At 44.9% G+C, this 20873-nt stretch overlaps 1 protein-coding gene across 1 annotated transcript in view; it reads left to right on the top strand.

Moving 5' to 3' along the window:
* Nucleotides 1–8839: 8839 nt before the first annotated feature.
* Fam20a (FAM20A golgi associated secretory pathway pseudokinase) overlaps nt 8840–20873 on the top strand; it is a 49460-nt gene continuing 37426 nt past the window's right edge. The window contains exon 1 of the mRNA XM_027946311.2: nt 8840–10008. Coding sequence (XP_027802112.2) covers nt 9614–10008 — 395 coding nt within the window. The 5' untranslated portion in view covers nt 8840–9613. The remainder of the gene's footprint in view (nt 10009–20873) is intronic.

Here is a 20873-nt window from a genome sequence, read left to right as displayed (position 1 = left end):
GGAAGCAGGAGGATTGCAGTTCAAAGCCAGTCTCAGCAACTTAGCAAGACCCTCTTGTCTCAAAATAAAAAGTAAAAATTTATAAAAGGGCTGGAAGGGGGCTGGGATTGTGGCTCAGAGGTAGAACACTCACCTAGCACGGGCAGGACCCGGGTTGGATCCTCAGCACCACATAAAAATAAAAGGGCACTGTGTTGTGTCCATCTACACCTAAAAAATAAATAAATAAATTTTAAAAAATAAAAGAGCTGGAGGTGTGGCTCAGTGGTTAAGCACCTCTGGGTTCAATCCCTTTTTAAAATTATTAACAGAAACATAGAAATTAAATAACTTAAAAAATCAAATAATAAAAAATGTTAGTTGATTCTTATTAAATTAAATTAATTAAATACTAAAATAATTGATTAAACAATAAAAAATAGAGCATTTTTTGAACCTAGTCTGGAAATTGAATCCAGGCCCTCACACATACCAAGCAAGCACTCTGCCATTGAGTTACATCCACAGTCTCTTACTTTTTTAATCTGTATTTTTAAAACAGGGTCTCACTAAGCTGCCCAGGCTGGACCCAAACTTGCAATCCTCCTGCCTCAGCCTCCTGAGTAGTTGTGATTTTTGGCATGCACCATCAGGCTCAGATAGAATGAGTTTACTGCCGGTTGACCCTTATTAACCTGTTTCATCTTAACATCAAGACCCCTACCCCATCTCAACTGTCTCTTTAAGATAATAAAATATGAAAAATGTTTGAGAAAATAGAGGTGTTTAACCTGATTTAAATATTATACAATGTATACATGTATCAAGACATCACATGGAATCCCATAAACATGCACAATTCTTACATTTCTATGTTTCTATTAATAATTTCAATTTTAAACAAGAAACTAAAATAGCCCAGAATATGATACCATGAAGTCAAATTTTTAAGGAAATGTCGTAAGAATACAATATAATAGAACATGCCCAACATCTGTAGATCACCACCCAACTTGGTCACATTTTAACATCACGTGATATATTCTTCAGATCTGTTTTTTTAAGAAAGAGATCATTCCAGATTCTCTCACTTGGATCCCATAGATAACCACAATGCTGAATCCGTTGCTTCCTAGACTGACTGTTCGTGTTCCTCTCAATCTCATAAGTTGATGCCAAAATCCCTAACAAGAGGATATTTGGAGGTGAGGGCTTTGTGGGGTAACTAGAGCATGAGGGTGAACCCCTCATGAATAGGATTAGTGCCTGTTAAGAGGATGAAGAGACCAGCGCTCCTTCCCACCCTGTGAGCATACAACAAGAAGATGGTCATCTGAAAACCAGGGAGAGGGTCCTCACCAGACTGAATCTGCCTGCACCTTGATCTTGGACTTTCCAGCCTCCAGAACTGTGAGAAATTTCCCATCCAATGGTATATTTGTTATAGCAGCCCAAATGGACTGAGACGGTGTTCATCATTCTCATGCATATATTTACAGTTTTACTACATACTCATCTATTAATACCAAGAATCATTTTGCCAGCTTTGATGCTGATCTACATGGGTCCGCACTGCTATGCATACTCATAGACATGCACACGTCACAAATAAGTCTTTATATCCTCATATAGCTTGAGGATGTATCCATGTCAAAAACCAGAGTTATACTTCTTTCATTTTAACTTCTGCATCCAATTATGTGACCATACCATAATTTACTATTTGGTGGACGAACATCTACTTTCTTTCTGCAATTCTTTGCTAGTCGTAGCCAGACTGAGGGAAAAAATTCTTTTGGATGGAAGTACGCATCTTTTTGTTTTCTATTTCATTTTGTTTTTAACATAGTTAATTGAATACTAATAATGAGGTCAATAAAGCTGATCGCTTTTTTTAATGTACAGGTCTGTCGGTCATAACACCTGCATAGACTCTCGTGACCACCACCATGAGGGTATACAACAGTTCTCTCACCCCAAAACTCCCATAATGTTCCTCCTTTGTGGTCACGCCTGGGTCACTGTCCCCACTGCCAGGCAACCAGAGTTCCATGTCTAGGATGTCACATAAAGGTAACCATAAACCATGTCACCTTTTGAAACTTCTTTCTGTCACAGCGTAAAGCCTTTCAGATGTATCCATACTGCTGTGTCTATCAGTATTCTGCTCCTTGTCATTGCCAAGTCACACTCCATTTTATGATGTGTGACAGTTTATCTATGTGTCCATGAAAAGACATTATTTCTTATTTTGTCAACTATTAATAAATCTTCTATCAAACCTTCCTGGGGCAGGCTTTTGTGCATGGATGAGTTCTTGGTTCACTCGAGTAAATACCTACTAATGGGCCACCAGGTCACATACAAGAATATATTTATCTTCCAAAATGACTGCAGCTTATCAGTCATCCTTCTGTCATTGGCTTCTAGTCTAATTCTAGTGTGAACAGAGAGCATGATTTGTATGACAATGATTCTTTTACCCTTCTTTAATGCTTGCTTTACACCCCCAGTTAACAGTCTACACTGGTAAATGTCGTGTACGCTTGGGAATAACGTGCATTATGAAGCTTTGAGTGGAGTGTCCTGTAAATGTTATGAGCTGCAGTTGCCCAATGGTGTCCCTCAGTTCTCCTATGTCACTGCTGACTCTCTGTCCATTTGCTCTATTAATTGCTAAGAAAACAACCTCGATGTCTTCAGCTGTTACATGTTGGGATTTGTCCATCTGTACTTTCAGTTTCATGAGCCTTACTTCGTGTACTCTGAAGTTCTGTTGTTAAAAGATAGACACACTTAGGGTTAGTATGTCCTGTTGGCAAATCGTCCGTGTTTTGTCCCTGGTCTATTCCTTTTTCTAAAAAAATCTCTTTTTTTCTGATTTTAATATACTCATCCTGTATTTGTTTTGGTCAGTGTTTGCTTAGCATATCTATCCTTTTACTTTTAAGCAACCTATAGAAATATGCAAATATGTTATATTAATATTATAATTTTATATAATTACAAATTACCATATACAATCCATATCAGTTTCTTGTAGGCTGCATACTTTTTAATTGATTCATTTTGACAATCTTTGTCTTTTTTATTAGATCTTTATAGTTATACATATAAACTCATGCATACATGGAATTCAATTTCAGTTGATCATCTCTGATAATCTCTGACTTTCAATTGGTTTGTTTTAGACCATTTACATTTAATGTAATTATTGGTTGCATGTAGGTCTACGGATTTATCATTTATTTTGTTGGTTCCCTATTTTTTGGTGTTCCACTTCAACAGATTTATTGTTTTTATTATGTCTTAGTTTATTTGTTTGTTTTTAGTGGTTGCTCTGGGGGATCACAATATACAAACTTCATGTTTCTGTCTACTTAGCACTAATGTTTTTACCAAATCAGGTGGAATTTAAAACCCTTACCAACATATAGGTCCCTTTACTTTCCACCCTTTATGTTGCAGCGATTATATGTATGTAGGTACATATACATACACACACACACACACACACACACACACATGCACACGTACACACAGAAACATACATATGTAGGTAGAAACTCCATGAGACAATGCTATAATTTTTGCTTTCAATAATTGTATGTATTTTAAAGAACTTAGGAAGAGAAAAATAATCAGTTATATTTACCTAGATATCTACCAACAGATATTAGATTGCTCCTCCCTCATTCCTGAGATCCCAGATTTCCCTCTGGTGGGTGGCATCTGCCTTCCATCGGGAAACTTCTGTAACATTCTTTTAACATTTCACTAGTGACAAATTCTCTTCATTTTTTTTCATCTAAAAAAAATGTCCTATTTCATCTTCATTCCTAAAAGAAATAGATGCTGAAAGGGAACTTTGAAACTGTCTAACTCAAAGTGCTAATTTGCACATAAGGAAAGTGGGGCCCAGAGACATTAAACAATCTGTCCCGTGTCGTCATGGTAATTAACGATTGAGCCAGGACCACAGTCTAAGCTCCCTCACTCCCAGTCCTGTGCTCTTCCTCTTTCTAATCAATGTCCTGCTTTGCTACCCCAATTATTTGGTTTATACTGGGAATAAAAGAGCTTGTGCAAAAAGAGCTTGATTATTACATGCTTATAAAGGGAAAGTAAAATTATCATTTTTTTAGAACTAAAGGGAACCTTAGAGATTATTGACTTTGGCTTTTCATGTTTCAGAAGAGAAAAATGAGGCCCAGAGGAGTTACTTCAGTCTTCCAAAGGAAACTTATTAATAAGTACAGCTACAAGTTTTTGTAACAAGATACCCACCATCCCTAAAGAATAGGCAATAGAGGTATTTGTTCACTTGTGGTCTGCAGTAGTGATAGGTTGTGCTGTGCCCAACACACACGCACACTCTAGCCCCCTTATAATGTTAGGATTACAAGTTGGGTGACTAGCATAAACGGAGTATCCTAAACAGACAATTTGGCAGCAGATATATGACTCTGTTCTCATTAGCACTGTCTTTTCAACCAGGGATTCCTGAAATTCAGTGTGTATCAGATGCTTTATAAGGTGACAAAAAGCAGTTTATTGACCCAGGTGCATACCTGTAATCCTAGCAACTCAGGAGGCCAAGGAAGGAGCATCACAAGTTTGAGGCCAGACTCAGCAACTTAGTGAGACCCTATCTTAAAATTTAAAAATACCAAAAGGGCTGGGGATATAGCTCAGTGGTAGAGCACCCTGGTTCAGTCCCCAGCACCAAAAAAATAAATAAATAAAAAATAAAAATAAAAAGTCAGCCTATTAAAAATACACAATCTTGGCCCCACTTCCAAAGATTTTGATTCATTTGATCTAGGGTACAGGCCTGTAATTTGCATCTTATAAACAAACCAGGTAACTTCTATCCAATTATCTGCTTCAGATTCAGAAATATTTGGTCTATGTTAAGGCATTATATTTTGGTGATCACAGAAAATTCTGGACTTTCTCACTTAGAATAAGAAAATTGTACTTTCTAACTCAGAATAAGGTGTTAGATGCAACATCAGACCAGCCAGTCCTAGGTGTCTTAAGCTCACTCTCCTCTGGTCCTGCCATTCACAGTTATTGAGTTGCCTCTCTCCTCGGGCTGCTTGCTAAGACAGCTAGCAGGTGCAGGTAACAATGTCCTCACACTCATCTGCACTGCAATAAAAACTCCAAGGAACACAGAAGTTTACATGTGGCTTTGCTATTTCTCGGTGAGTCTCTTACCTACAACTCCTTTAACAGCTCCATTGAGATTCTGCTTGGTTTTCTAACCAAATATAACGGTTACTTATCTGGGGCCAGATTTTATAAATCCAAGTTCTTATTTTAAATAACTCTCTTTTCCAAACCACTCCCTGCCTCCCACAGAGGAATACACTTGCACAGACCCACAAACACCATTTCTTCTATGGGATTTTGTCATTCCTCATCTGTGTACCCTGCTGTGTGTGAGAACCCGTGAAGACAGGAAAGGGAAGAGAAAATTGTGCTCGTGGAGTTATAGTATGGTGCAGAAAATCAACCACGCAACAAAAAAACAACTAGTCGTGTTTTAAGCAGCACGTGAACATATGCAAGATAAAAAATAGAATCTAACCTTCACAGACGGAGGAACTCTTGTGTTTAAATGTTGACTTTGTTGTTTTCATGATTTAATTCCTAGAAGTAGAGGGCTTGGTATTTAGCGAGACCGAAAAGAAACACAAGTGCCCTTTGCATTTGCTTCTCTTAAAGCAGGCAGTGGTACGCACTCCCTGATCTGCTTCCTGCGCTGCCTCATTCTTTTTCTTAATTGGCTCATAGGTACAGACAAATCTTGTCTCTCTAATGATCGTAGAAGATGCTCAAAGGGAGGAAGTAACCGTGTCAAATATTTCTTCTGTGTCTCCTACAGGGTCCAAAACAATGTCATTTTTTTATAACCAAGAGTGACACCCTTACCGTGTACTAGGCTCTGTATGAGATGCCAGTGTCAGAGATGGCCAGTATCTCTGCCCTGGCTCAGCAAGCATTTCTCAAACTTTTTCCAAATTAGATCTGTGCATGCATTGATGGTAGCCCCCTTCCCCTGCACACCAGTGGTGGTGCTCCATCAGGGACACCGACAGGTGTGCTGTATTAGCTAGCAAGGGCTGCTGGGACAAAGCACCACACACACCAGGTGACTCAAGCAACAGAAACTGACTGTCCCACAGTTCTAGAGGTTGTCAACCCAAGGTCAAGGTGTCAGCCATGTTGGTCTCAGGGCTGACAGAGAGAAATCCATCCCATGCCTCTTTCCCAACTCGTAGGAGCACTGCCCGATGATTTCTGTCTTCCTCTTCACCTGGTGTTTTCCCTGCATCCTATCTCTGGGTCCAAATCCCCTCCTCCACCTTTTAAGGGCACATCTACTCAAGTATGACCTCATGTTAACTAATTATATCTGCAATGACCCTATTTCCAAATAAGGTGACATTCTTTCAGATATTGGAAGTAAACATTTTAGCATTCAAACTTGAGTGAGGTTATAATTCGATGCATAATTCATATAAATAACTAGATACGATGGCCAATGCTATAGGGGAGCATATGAGGAGCTATAGGGGCACGTGAGAGGTCATGGCACCAAGGACAAGCATCCGAGAAAATGAGTCAAGTGGCAAAATGCTGAGTGGACAATGGATGTTCTCCAAGTGGGGACAGAGGAAGGGACATTTGATTAAAGAAATGTCTGTGGGAGAATTCAGAAAATATTATGGGATGAAGACTGGGAGAGGGGTGTCTAAAGAGAGGGGAGATGGGACTGGAAAGGAAGGTAGAAGCCAGACCATGAAGAGCCGTGCCACAGTGAGTGACCAGATCCAGAGGCATGAGAAGCTACAGGGGACTTTCAACAGGAAATATTCTGATTATTTCTGCATGCTTGAAAATGGCTGGTGAGAGTATGAGTGGGCACCAAGTAGGGTCATGCTGGAAGCCCATTTGCAAGTCCGAGCAAGAAACTATGGGGCTCTGGATACATTTAAGAGCAATAGAAATGGAAGAGGGGCGATGCATTTCCCGTGGGAAGTTTTAAAGAAACGATGAATTCCAAACAAACAGCAGTTTAGAATAGTTTTCGTGTGGACTGAGAGAATGTAGATGAAGTTGGTGAGGAAGCCAGGGGCCAAGATATGGAGGTGCAGAAGAAAACTCTGGGAGGGAGAAAGATTTGGGGCAAATCCTGAGGATAACGGCATCTGATTGGCCCACGCTACCTGAAGGATTTCCACTCACCTACCCCATCATCATTCACACACTTCTGCTTGCAGTGTTGCCCTTGATCCTCAAAGGGCAGGAAATCTATGTTCAGATAATCTCTAAGCAAGTTAGAAATATTATTCCCTAATAAGGCTTCAAAGGGAGCATGACACCATGGTTTGAGAAGAACAGAAATCATAAGGCTTGTGATGTTTTCAGGTCCCGTGTCTTTATCAATGGAGAGAAATGCAAAGCAGTTCATCATCACAGATGTAGCACCACCATTCAGCACCTGAGTGCCTACTGTGCACCAGGCATGTGGCATTATTTATTATCACAGATATGGCACCACGGCTCATTACCTGTTTTCTTCTTCTTTTATTTTTTCTTTAAATTATTTTATTTTTGTGTCAGCTAAAAGGAAATTGACACAATGAAATCTCAAAAGACCTTAGTGACTTTTTTATCTACTGGTCATGATGCAGTTAGTCTCCCCAGAAGTTGCAGAGTTTCTCAGAAACTGAACACCAGTGAAAATTAAATTCTAGGTAAAAAGGAGATGGGCATTGAGGCCATCCTGTTGTACTCCTCAAGATGGGCCTTTTCAGGTATCTTCCTTTTCCAGGATTTTTTATTCTTGTCGATGAACAATCTGCAACCTAACCTACAGCACTACAGGAGGTTAAGAAGTAACATTTCTGTAGCAAATGCATATTTCATACTTACTTAGCAGGAACCAGGGGCTGCTATGAGCCGTTTATATACTCTCAACTTTCTTAAATCTGATAACAATCCTAGGAGGTATGTTCTATGATTATCTTCATTTCCAGATTAAGAAGATGTCAGAGGACCCCAGGAAATATCCCACTGAACCATGAGGGGAAAGAAATCTGGTTCCTCAAGTCATTGTAAGTCGCAAGTTTGTGACTCCAGCAAGGGAAAGGGAGGCTACTCCAAGCAGAAAGAGAAGATTCCCTGAAGGTTCAGCAAGTTGGGGTCACCTCCTCAGTCGGATTTGCATTTTACTGTACTCCCTGACATGAACTAGAGGAGCTAGGAGTTCAGGGCTCCTTCCTTCTTCTTTAAAAGGAAAATGGAGAAGCAAAAATTACTTTACTGGACATCAAGAGAAAGCCTAACTGTGCCCTCCGGGGATTCATTTGGGTGGACTACTTTCACACCAAGCTAAACTCCGGAGTTCGGAGTGGGGTCATGGGGACCCCGCCCTCATTCAATGCAAGAGCCATTTCCTCTTTTTAAAGTACAAGCAAAGATGAAGTCGAACTCCATCCAAACAGGAAATCACCAAGAATCTAGGTAAAACTGGCGCCTCATATCTAAAGGTCAACTTATTTTATTCGCCCACCGGGTATTTCCCGAGTGCCTACTATGTGCCAGACACTTGGCATGTCTTTGTTACGAATCTAGTGTGTTCTCGGAGAAAGGATAAGAACACACACACACACACACACACACACACACACACACACATATACACACACACACACCTAACAAAGCTTACAAGAGAAAGGTTTTTTAGGGAACTTAAGTCTTTCTAAAAATAAAAAATAAAAAAAAATAGAAATAGAAATAAAAACCTTCACACACACCCCAACCCACCTGGTTTGGGTGCCTCCAAATGTGCGGATTGAGCCCTGAGCAAGGAAGGGGGATGGGCGCGAGAAGTGGTTGGTGACAAAGTGGAGGGCAGAGCCGGCAGAGGCATCGGGAGTTGGCTGGAGAGCTGCGCCAGAGGCAGGTGCCAGCTGAGAGTGGGCGGAGGTGCGGGCGCCTGGCCAGGCGGGTGGAGGCCCGGGTTACCTCTGCCTCTAGGAGTCCGGGCGCGCGTAGACAACGCCCCGAGGCGCCCCTGCTTCTCCAACTCCCCACTCCCGCCGCCAGTGCCAGCCGGGGACACGAGCTTCCCTGCCACCCGCAGAAGGAGCCGCAGGAGCAGTCGCGGCCGCCGCCGAACGACAGCATCCTCAGGAGAGCCGCCCCAGGCTCCGCAGCCGCCTGCCTCGGCCCGCTCTCTGCGCTCCTCCGGGCCGTCGCCGCTGCCTGGCCGCTGGAGGGACACCGGGGCCCTTCACCTGCCCAGGGCGGGCGGGCACAGGGTAGAGAAGGCGTTAGAAGCGGGCGCCCAGGAGACCCCTTCCCAGCGTCTCAGCGCGTTGAGGAAAAGAGACAGCCGCGAGCCCCGGCGCTCCCTGCACCGGGTCCCCAAGTTCAGGGCGACACCCCTCAAAGGGGGTCTGTCCCGCACGGTGAGCTCTCCGGCCGCATCGGCCCCAGCCGGCCCTCAGGACTCCAGGCGCCTCTGGTGCCTGCGCCCCGGACGCCCTCCCGGGTCCCCGGAGACGGCCCGCCCGCCCCCCGGCGCCCACCGTCGCCCGCGCGCCCCGGCTGGGCCATGCCCGGGCTGCGCCGGGACCGCCTGCTGACCCTGCTGCTGCTGGGCGCGCTGTTCTCCGCCGACCTCTACTTCCACCTCTGGCCCCAAGTGCAGCGCCAGCTGCGGCCCCGGGGGCGCCCGCCCGGCTGCCCGTGCTCGGGTCGCGCCTCCTCCGCGGCGTCCGCCGCCTCCTCGAATCCTGGCACCGTCGCGCACAACTTTTCCCAAGCCGGGCCCGGGGCTGAGCAGGACCGCGGCGGCCGCAGCAGCCCGCGCTCCAAGCTGCAGGCCCTCTTCGCCCACCCGCTGTACAACGTCCTGGAGGAGCCGCCTCTCCTCGGTCCCGAAGACTCGCTCCTGGCCAGCCAGGAGGCGCTGCGGTATTACCGGAGGAAGGTGGCCCGCTGGAACAGGTGAGGACCCCGCCCGGGAGACCCGAGCACCGGCGCGTCAGCCCGGCCTCCCAGTCTCATTCTCCCCCGCCGCCCGGGCCCTGGGCTGTGGCGACGTCGCCCAGTCCTGAAGCCCTGTCACGGCGCTCGGAGTATGGCCCCCGCGCAGACCCCACCAGCAGTTGCGGACCCCAGAGTTCAGACCCGAAGTAAAATATCTGTGGCAGAAAAAGTTTCTGGGCAGCGGCGCCAGGAAGAAATGCTCTCAGCCACTCCCCTTGAGCTCCCTGTTGTTGGCCGCCTAGCCCCACTCCTGCTCCCCGGTGCCTTCCTCCCCCTTTCTCTTTGTCCTGGTCTGGAAAGCCGCTGCTGGACTTCGGGTTTTCAGAATGAGGTTTCCAAACAGAGCAGCTCCAGAGCTGGTTCAGATTCAGCACTTGCCTCTGCTCTTTGAGCAGACCTGGGCACTTTCCGGAAAGCATGCTTACTCCCCCCAAGACGCAGCTCTTTCCCTTCCTTAGCCCTCTGCCCAGTGTCCCAGAGGACAGGATGTCAACTGGAGCAGTTCCCTAACACGGCCACCCCACTGTTTGTACTTAAACGTGGTTTGACCCTGTCTAAACTGAAGCGCTCTAAACTGAAGGCAGTTTATTATCTTTTATTATCGTGATGATTTGGGTTAACTTGGATCTGAAGGTTGATGCTTTTGCAGAGAACAACAACAACAAAAAATTTGCCTTAGATTTTTTTTTTTAACCCAAGCAAAATTTAGAGGGGGAGGGAGACTGGGGGAGGGCTCCCAAACATATTTAAGATAAATTTAAAAAGGGTGTTTTTGTGAGAGGGTGGGAAGTATTAGAGAAAGCAGAGTAGTTATCCCTGAGATCCCCAGCTCATGACAGAAAGCCTTTGTAGGAGTTAAGGACTGTTTTGAAGTACGAAACTTGTCTAAATATCACTTGTATCCAGAATTCACTTTCACACCACACCCATCTCTTTTCTCAATACAAGAGATTTCAAGATATGAGATGTCATCAGTAGTTTTATAGCTCCTCTGGAAGATGAGTAGACCATAAATCTTGGTTGAAACTCGGAGCTAGCCCAATTTAACTGTTTGCTCATTATTCTGTAGTGCTTAAAAACGAAGGGAGGGGGCGGGAATCAAACCCTTCCGAAAGAGGAAGAAGTTGAGAGTTATTGGCTGAAATCACTGTGGTGAATTTCAATTGCAACTCTGTGGCTAATGATTTTATATTAGAAAGAAAGTGGTTCTCAATTTCATTGTTAATTGCATGCAATAAAAAGACAGTTTGAGATTGCTTTTCAGACACTGTCACTTTCAATATTACCTTTATTTCATCAATAACATGGGACTCTGGATCAGTGAACTAGGAAATTTTGCCCTTGGAAACATTATCTACACATTTAATACAGATTTGAGAACGAGGGACTATGGGAAGTCATTAGCTTTTGTAAATGTGGATCAGTGCTCACTCATTTAGTCACATTTTTGTGGCCTTAAATTTCCCCTATGATACTTTGGTCCTAGAGGAAAGTCCAAAGACACATGCACAAACATTCATACACACACACACACACACACACACACACACACACACTTTCTGACCAGAATTTATGTTGATCATTTAACAGGGAATCAAAGGGACCTGGTGACCTTGCTGTATTCAGAGGTCACAGAGTAGTTTTATGTGAATGGTTGAATGTGACCATTTCCCAAGCAAGGTTTGTGGGCTACCACAGAGGATCGACTGCACCGATAAATGTGCAGATGGGTGGTGCACACCTATAATCCCAGCTACTTTGGAGGCTGAGGCAGGAGGATGGAAAATTCAAGGCCAGCCTGGGCAACTTAGCAAGACCCTGTCTCAAAATATAATTTTTTAAAGAAGAAAAAGAAACTGGGGACATGGCTCAGTGATAGAGTGTTTATCCAGCATGTGCAAGGCCCTGTGTCCAATCCCCAGTACTTCACCTCAGAGTCAGAGAACACCTTCCCTTCACCCAAACTGTACTGTAAACATCAACAGGATAATATTAATAAGCAGATGTGTAGTGACTTATACCAGTGCTCAAAATGGAAGCAAGAAGATTCCTTAGCCAGTGTGGATTTGAACCACGCCCAGAGTTCTCTTGTAAGATGTAGTAAGTATGAATACTACTCCCTTTAGCCTGGGGGTACCCTCACTTAGGCACATGACCATGAGGACATGAGGAAGTGTGGTGCACAGGGCCAGAGGAGCCACCGCATCCCCCTGCGGACACATAATCGGAATAGACAGCAAAGGAAGAACCAATGTATGGCCTGGCTAATTGTTTGTCTCTTGCACAGACAGACAAGCCCTCCTTGTCCATAGCCCCAACCCTGCCAATATGTAAAATGCAGTGATTTATAAACATATGTGGATACCATATGTATGCCAGTAATTACCTAACACTAACTACCATCCAAAATAAGCATATCAGCAAACTGTCTGCCCCGCCAAGAAAGGTGCATGTGATAAAATAAGCCAAATCAGCATCCTTTGCCACTTGCCCAGAAGAGACCATTAGTCTAAGTGGTTTCTCTTCTTTTTTTTTTTTTAATTTTTATTTTTACCACCATACTAATAAGTTATGGTATGAAGTCAGAGAGTGTCTTTCTTCACCTCCAGCTCATTACTGACAGGAGGTAGGTGATGGCTTGTCTCCCCACACAGCACAGGATGAAGCTCACCTACTGTTGTGAATGATTAGGCTCTCGATCGATATTTGTTAGTTGGATGTCAATATTTAGTCATGTTGGAATGCAGAAGGCGGTACGCTGGGTGCAGGTGGGCTGTCCGTGTGCTCCCTGGCCCCCAGCCTTCAGCAAACCTGCTTAACCCTCATTTCCTCTCTCCCTCCATCCCTCCCTCCCTCCTTCCCTTTCTCCCCACGAATGTAACCAAGTGTGGCAAGTCCAAGTTTAAAATGTAATCAGGGAAAGTGTTTCTGTCAGGTCGTCAGCCGCTGATCACAGCGGGCAAGCCAACGCCAGGCTCCATCAGGCCCCCTGACGCCTCTGGCACCTGTCTGGAATAATAGCGAAGAGGCAGGAGCGCAGGGAGCAGAGAGATGTCATTTCCACTATTCCTGGCCAGGAACTAACAAGCCAGAATTGGGCTGCTCTCAGTTTGGGTCCTTAATGGGCAATGATGGCAGCCGGCCTCACCTGGAGCTCAGGTAATCGGTTCATGTTGTTGCTATACCGACATCCTTAAAGGCTGAGTCTGGGGTTTCTACTCTGGCCCAGAAGCTGCCCAAGCCAGACAACATCCTTGGACATATCAAAACTAGTCATCTTGGCCTGGCCTTCTGCCAACACATTTTTGGTCGGTTCTTCTATAACCCTTGGTCTTGACCAAAGGCAAGGTCAAATAGGGTCGTGTCTCCCTGTGCAGAAACTCCAGCAGCTACAAAGCAAATGTGAGTTTCCTGCTCTCTGCTTTCCTTCCTGAACGTCTTGGTCAGCTATCAACAAGGTGTCGCTGTCCTGCGATTGGAGAGTCAGCGTCTCTCAGACTCATGCACGCCTGTGTGTCCCCCACCACCGGAAGCCCTTGCCGCCCCCTCTCCTACCTCTTTGCCATCACTGGAAGGAAGCCTGGCCCCCGAGTCTCTGAAAAATCACAGCAAAGAGACTGGGCAGCTTCTCAAAAGTGACAGTTGTTCAAGGGGAGGAAATTGGCTGAAGTTTTCCTGGGGGAAACTTTGAGAAGATCCAGAAGCCAAGGCAGATAGGGGAGGGAGGGGGACAGAAAGCCAGGATCTGAGATGAAAAAGAGAATTCAGCTGGAAATAAGAATGGTGTAGAGGAGGAGTTTTTGAAGGATAAGCTCCTGCCCCTATCGCATCCATGACATGAACTCTTCACTCTCCATCCTTGTTGCTCTCTGCAGTTCATCTCATAACTGCCCAGGGCTTTTGAACCGTAGCTTCCTGGTGAGCAGTTCAACCCTCAAGGTGGACCAAACACTACTGACTTACGAAGGGTGACCACTTTCCTTTCTCACAGCAGCAACAGGGCCTAGGCCCCTTTTCTGATTCCGAAGTGGTCAGGCATGGCCTCCTGCAATTTGAAAATGTTCCTGAGCCACACCAGCTGTGTGTGTTCAGCAGAGGGCTGGGGATCCATTCCCATTCCTCCAATTAGAGCCTGGCTTGGCGGGTTTTGGAAAAGCTATTATTTTAGTGGTTTCTGAAACCCCGGACTTTTGTAGCTGAAAAAAAACCTCTTCGCTCTTTTCAGAATTGAAAAATCTCCCTGCAGATAGTTCCTGAGGGGGACAGTCTAAAAGGCCATTTCCAGGTTTCTTCTGCCTCGTTCCAAACCCTGGTCCTCACTGCCACAGCAAAGACCTAAATCAGGGAGAGCATCCATTTTCTCCTTTCAAGGAGGACAGCACTTCCTATTCCAGCCCCCCCCCCAAAAAAAAACCCAGAATTTGTCTTATTGTTCCCAAGTCCTAACAACCTCCTTCTACCCCAACCCCAGATCTCATCCATCCTGGGAACCCAAGTGGCTAATTTTTCTCGTGGAAATCCTCCTACCTGGAACTTGCTTGCTGTGTGCTGGGTATTTCCCATACACTTGTTCATTTGGGCCTCTCAGCTTCTCCACAAGTAGGTGCATGAGGTCAGAGTTCCAAGGTGGTCTCCCTGGGTTTCCAGCCCCCCCATGTACACACACTCTCCCTGTTATTCAAACCAGTAGTGATTTAGATACTGATGCAAGGTGTTTTATGGATGTAATTAAAATTCCACGTTCATTGCCCTTGGAAATGACCTGGTAAGCCTAATCCAATCACATGCACCCTTAAAGCAGAGAGTTTTCCTGAGCTAACGGAACATAAGGAAGCAGATATTAAGAGTACATTGTGCCATTGCTGACTTAAAAGGGAGGGGACCATGGGGCAAAGCAAATGAGTGATCTTAGGAGCTAAGATTACCCCTAACCTAGAGCCAGCAAAAAAAAAAAAAACACAAAAAACAGAGACTTCAGTCCTACAACCACAAGAAAGTGAATTCTGCCACCAACAAGAATGAGCTTGGAAGCAGATATTTTTTTCCCTTAGAGCCTCCAGATGAGAACTTGACCTGGCTAGCTCCTTAACATCAGTCTTCAGAGAGAGCGTGGCCACAGCAAGTTGGGCTTCTGACCTCCAAACCCGGGAGCCACGGGATGCTAAAGGAATGTTGTTTTAAGCTATTAGGATTGTGGTAATTTGTCACAGTAGAATGTGAATACGGAGGAAACAGGATGAGAAGGTTTACAACCTGCCCAGAGTCGGGCAGCTAGCATACCAATACCACAGGCAGGCTTTGTCCCAGAGGGTCAGCTCCACAACCCATGTTCTCATACACCAACTCTGCCACCCTGTGTCCCTCTGTGTCCTTTCCTCTTTGGGAAAGTCTTTCCTGACAACCCTCACCCACTCGGATCCCTCTTGAGCTCTATACATCCTTTCCACATAGACCATACTTTTTAATGCCTATATCCAGCTGTAACTTCATGGAGCTTTGAAAGAGAATAAACAGCCACTTGCTCTTGGCATGAAAGGCCCCAAACTTGCACATGGTCGCCATGATACATCTGTTTCATGGTTTGCCACAGGGTAGAGCCAGAATAAATATCTCAGGAATGCCAAATTGGTAACAGATGACACCAGGGTTTAGGAGCTTTTGGTGAATGGCCTGTTATCTCCCATGAAAAAGGCCTGGAACAAAAGCCATTCCAATGTAACCCTCCCCCTAGAACTCGTCTGCCCCTCCCTGTAAACGTCTAGAGCAAAACCACTCCGCCAAGACCCTACGAAATGTGTATCTGGGGTGCCCTTCCTCTTTCTGAGTAAACTCCATTTCAGAAGTGGGCAGGGGGAGTACCAAGGAAAGTTGGGAACGTGTCGTTGCCAAGATGAGGGAATTTCTTCGGCTTCCTGTGCTTTCGGAGGAAGAGCAGCTAAGAAGTCTTGCACCAAAGAAAAAATGGGAAACGCAAAGAACTTGACTTAGCCAAAGCAATCCCTGCCCTGCCCACTGGCAGGTGCTGACCTGTATTTTTCTCGTGATTATTCATTAAGCCAGAGGCCGATGAGAGCCTGCAGATTCTGCTGAAGTAGGCTTGCAGGTGGCTGGAAGCCGAGTGGGGATACCATTCTAAACAGCTGTGGTTTTAGCAGGGCAGAAGTTACTACCTGTTATTATAGGCAGACACACACACGCGCGCGCACACACACACACACACACACACGCCTAATGAAAACCACAGTGTGGAAAAAGGCTTAGCTCTTTTTTTGGTGCCCTGTCACTTGGCAGAATGTCCTCTGGTTGAAATGTGAAATCAGGACAGAACTGAGCTTGAGTGCTTGGGAGATGCTAGCATCCAGCATTTCCATCCCTGGAGCCTGGCTTTGGAAGCCAAGCGCCGGGGGCAGCCAGGAGAATTTGGCTTGAGCGAGAGGCAAAATGGAGTCCCAGAAAAGGGCTTATTTTGTTGGATTCACTAGTAATCAACCAGATAATAAATTTGGGAAGCATCAGGAAGCAGAGCATAGTGAAGGACTATGGTTCCCTTGCAGCCAAGTGCCTTAAGTAAAGTCAGCAAAATGTGGAGAGGGAAAGAGGAACTTAAGGAATGCAGGTACAGGGACACATGACTAAGAAACTGGACCCTTTAAAAAAAAATGGTGGAGTTTTAAGACTTAGGAGAGATCGATGGTGCAGAAAGACGTCCGCTAAAGAACAGCAGAGCTATTCAGCCCTTGGAAACCAAGCAAATTGGCCTCAGCCAACTTGCCTTCTTCGATCACCAACATCTGGGTCAAGCTCCATGGGTCATAGGTCAAGGTTTTGATGATGCTAACCAAAAATGAAATCTACACAGAAAAACAGATCCTCTCTCCTGGCCAAGTCACGTGTCCCATGGGGTTGGTTTTGTCAATTGAAATGGGATTTTGTACGTCTGATTCATTTTTCTTCAGTATCTGGAAAGTCACAAATCCTGCAGGGAATGTGTGTCTATCCGCTTTCAAAGCTCAGCTCATGTTCTCTATTATCCTGAGTTAAGGATTACGCCTAACGAGTAGCTGCTTATCTCTGCATTCTGTGCTCCCCTGAGCACTCAGCGATACTAGAGAAAGTCAGATTGACCAACTAAAATTCCATAATCACACTCAACCTCTTATCATCCAAAATTTCACTGCAGGAATTTTTAAAAATTTTTTTCATTTGTTCTTTTTCAGTTATACATGACAGTAGAATGTATTTTGACATCATACGTACATGGAGTATAACTTCCCATTCTTGTTGTTTTACATGATGTGGAGCTACACTGGTCGTGTATTCATATATGAACATAGGAAAGTTATGTCTGATTTTTTCTACTGTCTTTCCCATTCCCATCCTGCCTCCCTTCCCTTCATTCACCTTTGTCTAATCCAATGAGCTTCTATACTTCCCTCTTCCTCTTATTGTGCATTAATATCCACATATCAGAGAGAACATTTGGCCTTTGGTTCTTAGGAACTGGCTTATTTCACTTAGCATGATAGCCTCCAGTTCCATCCATTTACTGGCATAATTTCACTCTTCTTTATGGCTGAGTAATTTCCATGGTGTAAATGTACCACATTTTCTTTATCCATTCATCTGTTGAAGGGCACCTAGGTCGGTTCGTTCATATTGTGAAATGAGCTGCTATAAACATTGATGTGGTTTTGACACTACAGTAGGCTGATTTTAAGTCCTTTGGACATATGCTGAGGAGTGAGATCACTGGGTCAAATGGTGGTTCCATTCCCAGTTTTCGGAGGAATCTCCATACTGCTTTCCAGAGTGGTAGCACCAATTTGCAGTCCCACTAGCAATATATGTCACTGCAGGAATTTTTTAACTGGGCTCATTGAATCCCATTGAGTTCAGGTGAGACCCATAGTTCCCTTAAGTTATGCAAAATTTGCACTGTGTACACGTTCACTTTCCTGGGAAAATAGTTCATTCTATTTGCAGAGTCAACCCTGTATTCATGGAGATAGTTTGGTTTCACAAGGCAAAAACCCAATCACACTAGACTAAGCAGAAATAGGAAATGTAGCGACTCAAGCAAGGGCGGAGGGCTGGCCTCTCACAACTAGAAACAGGCTTGGGCCTCTGCATCTGCTCTCCCTCTCTGTCACCCGTCTATCTGCCTGTCTTCATCCCTTCCTGTGACTCACATCCCAACAGCCCAGGAGCAGAGGCTTCTTGGCCTTCCTCCTTCAGCCCCTTCATCCTCTGTGCCTCCCAGAAGAGTTAGCCTCAACACCCCTCCTTAAAGCAAGGTGTCTTTATATATTCTCTTTTTAAAATGTTTGTTTATGGATAAAGTTTTCTGGAACCCATTTTTAGAGGTCAAAAGTTGGAAACTGACTCAGCATTTCTTCTACAATAATCCTAATCCTCACCAAAGCTAACAGACGCTGAGGTTGAGTGGACCAAGAACACGATATCATCCTCTTCCCATATTAACCCAAATATTTAGAAATAATAATGACTTGCTTCACTTTATCAAGTTCATTAAAACTTGTATTTTAGAAGTGTATCTCCAAAGACCATTACTTATCCATTCATCTATAGGGTATTTTCTATGTAGGTTAAGTATCTCTTATTTGAAATGCTTGGGACCAGACACTTTTGGGATTTCAGATTTTTTTTTTAATTTTGGAATATTTGCATACCTACTGAGATATTTCAGGGCTGATAACCAAGTCTAAACATGAAATTTATCTGCATTTCATATGCACCTTATACACATAGCCTGAAGGTAATTTTACACAATATCTTTAGTGCCCCTAAAATGTTTTGAACTATTGTGTCCCATGAGCTCGGGTGTGGAATATTCCACTTGTAACATCATTTCAGCATGCAGAAAGTTGGATTTTGGAGCATTTAGATTTTGGACTGTTGTGTTAGAGATGTTCAACTTATAATCATCGTTAACATTAGTCTCATGAACGTAGAGTCATTTCTTCTTCCTGAAGCTCTTTGAAATCATCTGTAAGGCATTCAACAGTGAAAGCACTAGTCTATACACCAGTAAGAGGTTGACCTGAATGTCCCCAAGGGAAGACATCTGGTCCGTTCATAGTTTATCATAAACCAGCTCCACCCACTGCCCCAGGTTGGCTGGCCTTCAGCTGTCCACAGCAGACTCTGGGTGGGGCTTGGGGAAGGCATTTGGTAGGAGTCAAGGGTACTGCCCTGGTAGCGACCCTGGAGGCCAAACCTCTAAGTGCACTCTCCACTGAAATGCATGAAAACCTGCCCACGTGGGGGTAGCTCTGCTGGGAACCACCCTCCACACAACTCAAGGGCACCAAAGCACACAGTGGGAGATTTGTGTTCCCCATAATTATCCATAATTATAATCATTATGCTATCATGGTATAATGATGAGAAATTGAGAAAGGATCTTCTAGTAGAATCTTCTATCAGAAAGTTTAAAATATCATCGAGGATAGGTTTTCTGCCACGGACTCTTCAGCCCCACTGTCCTGGACCTTTTGGAAGAGAAGAGCCCTTATGAGCGGCGTGCAGGGCCACAGCTGGGTGTCAGAGATGTCACACTCCCAGGAAGTTGGAAGTCAGGACTCTAAGCCAGGGGATCACTCAGCATTTCCTGAGCAACTTCTGGAAAGGGGATTAGTCACTATATTTGTTTCCTAGAGCTGCCGTAAGAAATTGTCACTAAGCCGTGGATGGTGGCTTAAAAGAACAGACTTCTTTCCGGGTTCTGGAAGCTGGAAACCGGATGTCAGCAGACCAGTGCTCCCTCCAGCGGCTCTGGGGGATAATCCAGCCTTTGCCTCTTCCACCTTCTAGTAACAGATCGCATTCTTTGACTTGCGGCCACTGCAGTCCTGTCTCTGCCTCTGTGGTCACACTGCCTCCGGCTCTGGCGTCTGGTGTCTGTGTCTCTCTCCTGTCAGAACATTTGTCATTGAACCATCTCAAGATCCTTAACTGAGTTGTATTTGCAAAGACTCATTTTCCAAACAAGAACCCATTCCCAGGTTCTGGGGCGCAGGTCAGGGACATGTCATTTGGGGACCACCCCTTAGTCTATGACACCCGCATGTCATTACAAACACAAAGGCCCTGCAGTAACTTTAAAACAATGTTTTTTTAATCTTATAGATAAAAGAGAATCAAAGATTATATGTTAGACAGTCTTTTAGATAGATCATAAAATAATCATGAAATGCTGCAATATAAAATAAATGTAAAATGGTTGAAAAATTGGGGCCAAAAGGAAAATAAGGATACATAAGACAATAGGGCCGGGAGTGAGGATTCTCTCGGAATGTTTGCCATGAAAACCTGCCCCACCAGCTGCGTCTATTAGGTCAAAACCAGCGAGGGGCACACAAGAATGTGGTGATTCCCAGTGGAGACTCAGAAAAGTCTTCTGCAGTCTTCCCCACACCAGAGAGGACCAGTGCGGTCGGTGGAAGGACTGGCATCCTCCACCACATCCCTAAGGGAGTTTCCCAGTGGAGGCTCTTAGTGCATCCCTCAGCATAGCAGATGGCGCTGTGCCCCAGAGCGTAAAACCACATCCATAGATAGAGGCTCCACAACCAGGCCTGGTCCTTGTGCCTGCTGGATTGTCTCACTGGAGGAAAGAATTTAAAGCCTTGAGGTTCCAGAGCAGTGGCAGCAGTTGGATCTCTTGGGCTGTCCTGCACAAGCCTCACCTTTATCTCACGGCCTCTGGTCAGCATTGAGTGACAGTGCATTTAGCATAAAACTCCCGGCAGCATCTGAACGGCGCTTTCCCGGGTAGTCACTCAATGCAGAGGAACAGACTT

The sequence above is a fragment of the Marmota flaviventris genome, chromosome 17, assembly GCF_047511675.1.
Source record: "Marmota flaviventris isolate mMarFla1 chromosome 17, mMarFla1.hap1, whole genome shotgun sequence".
Taxonomy (NCBI): domain Eukaryota; kingdom Metazoa; phylum Chordata; class Mammalia; order Rodentia; family Sciuridae; genus Marmota; species Marmota flaviventris.
The sequence above is the reverse complement of the archived record's forward strand: the minus strand, read 5'-3'. Positions and strand labels throughout refer to the sequence as shown.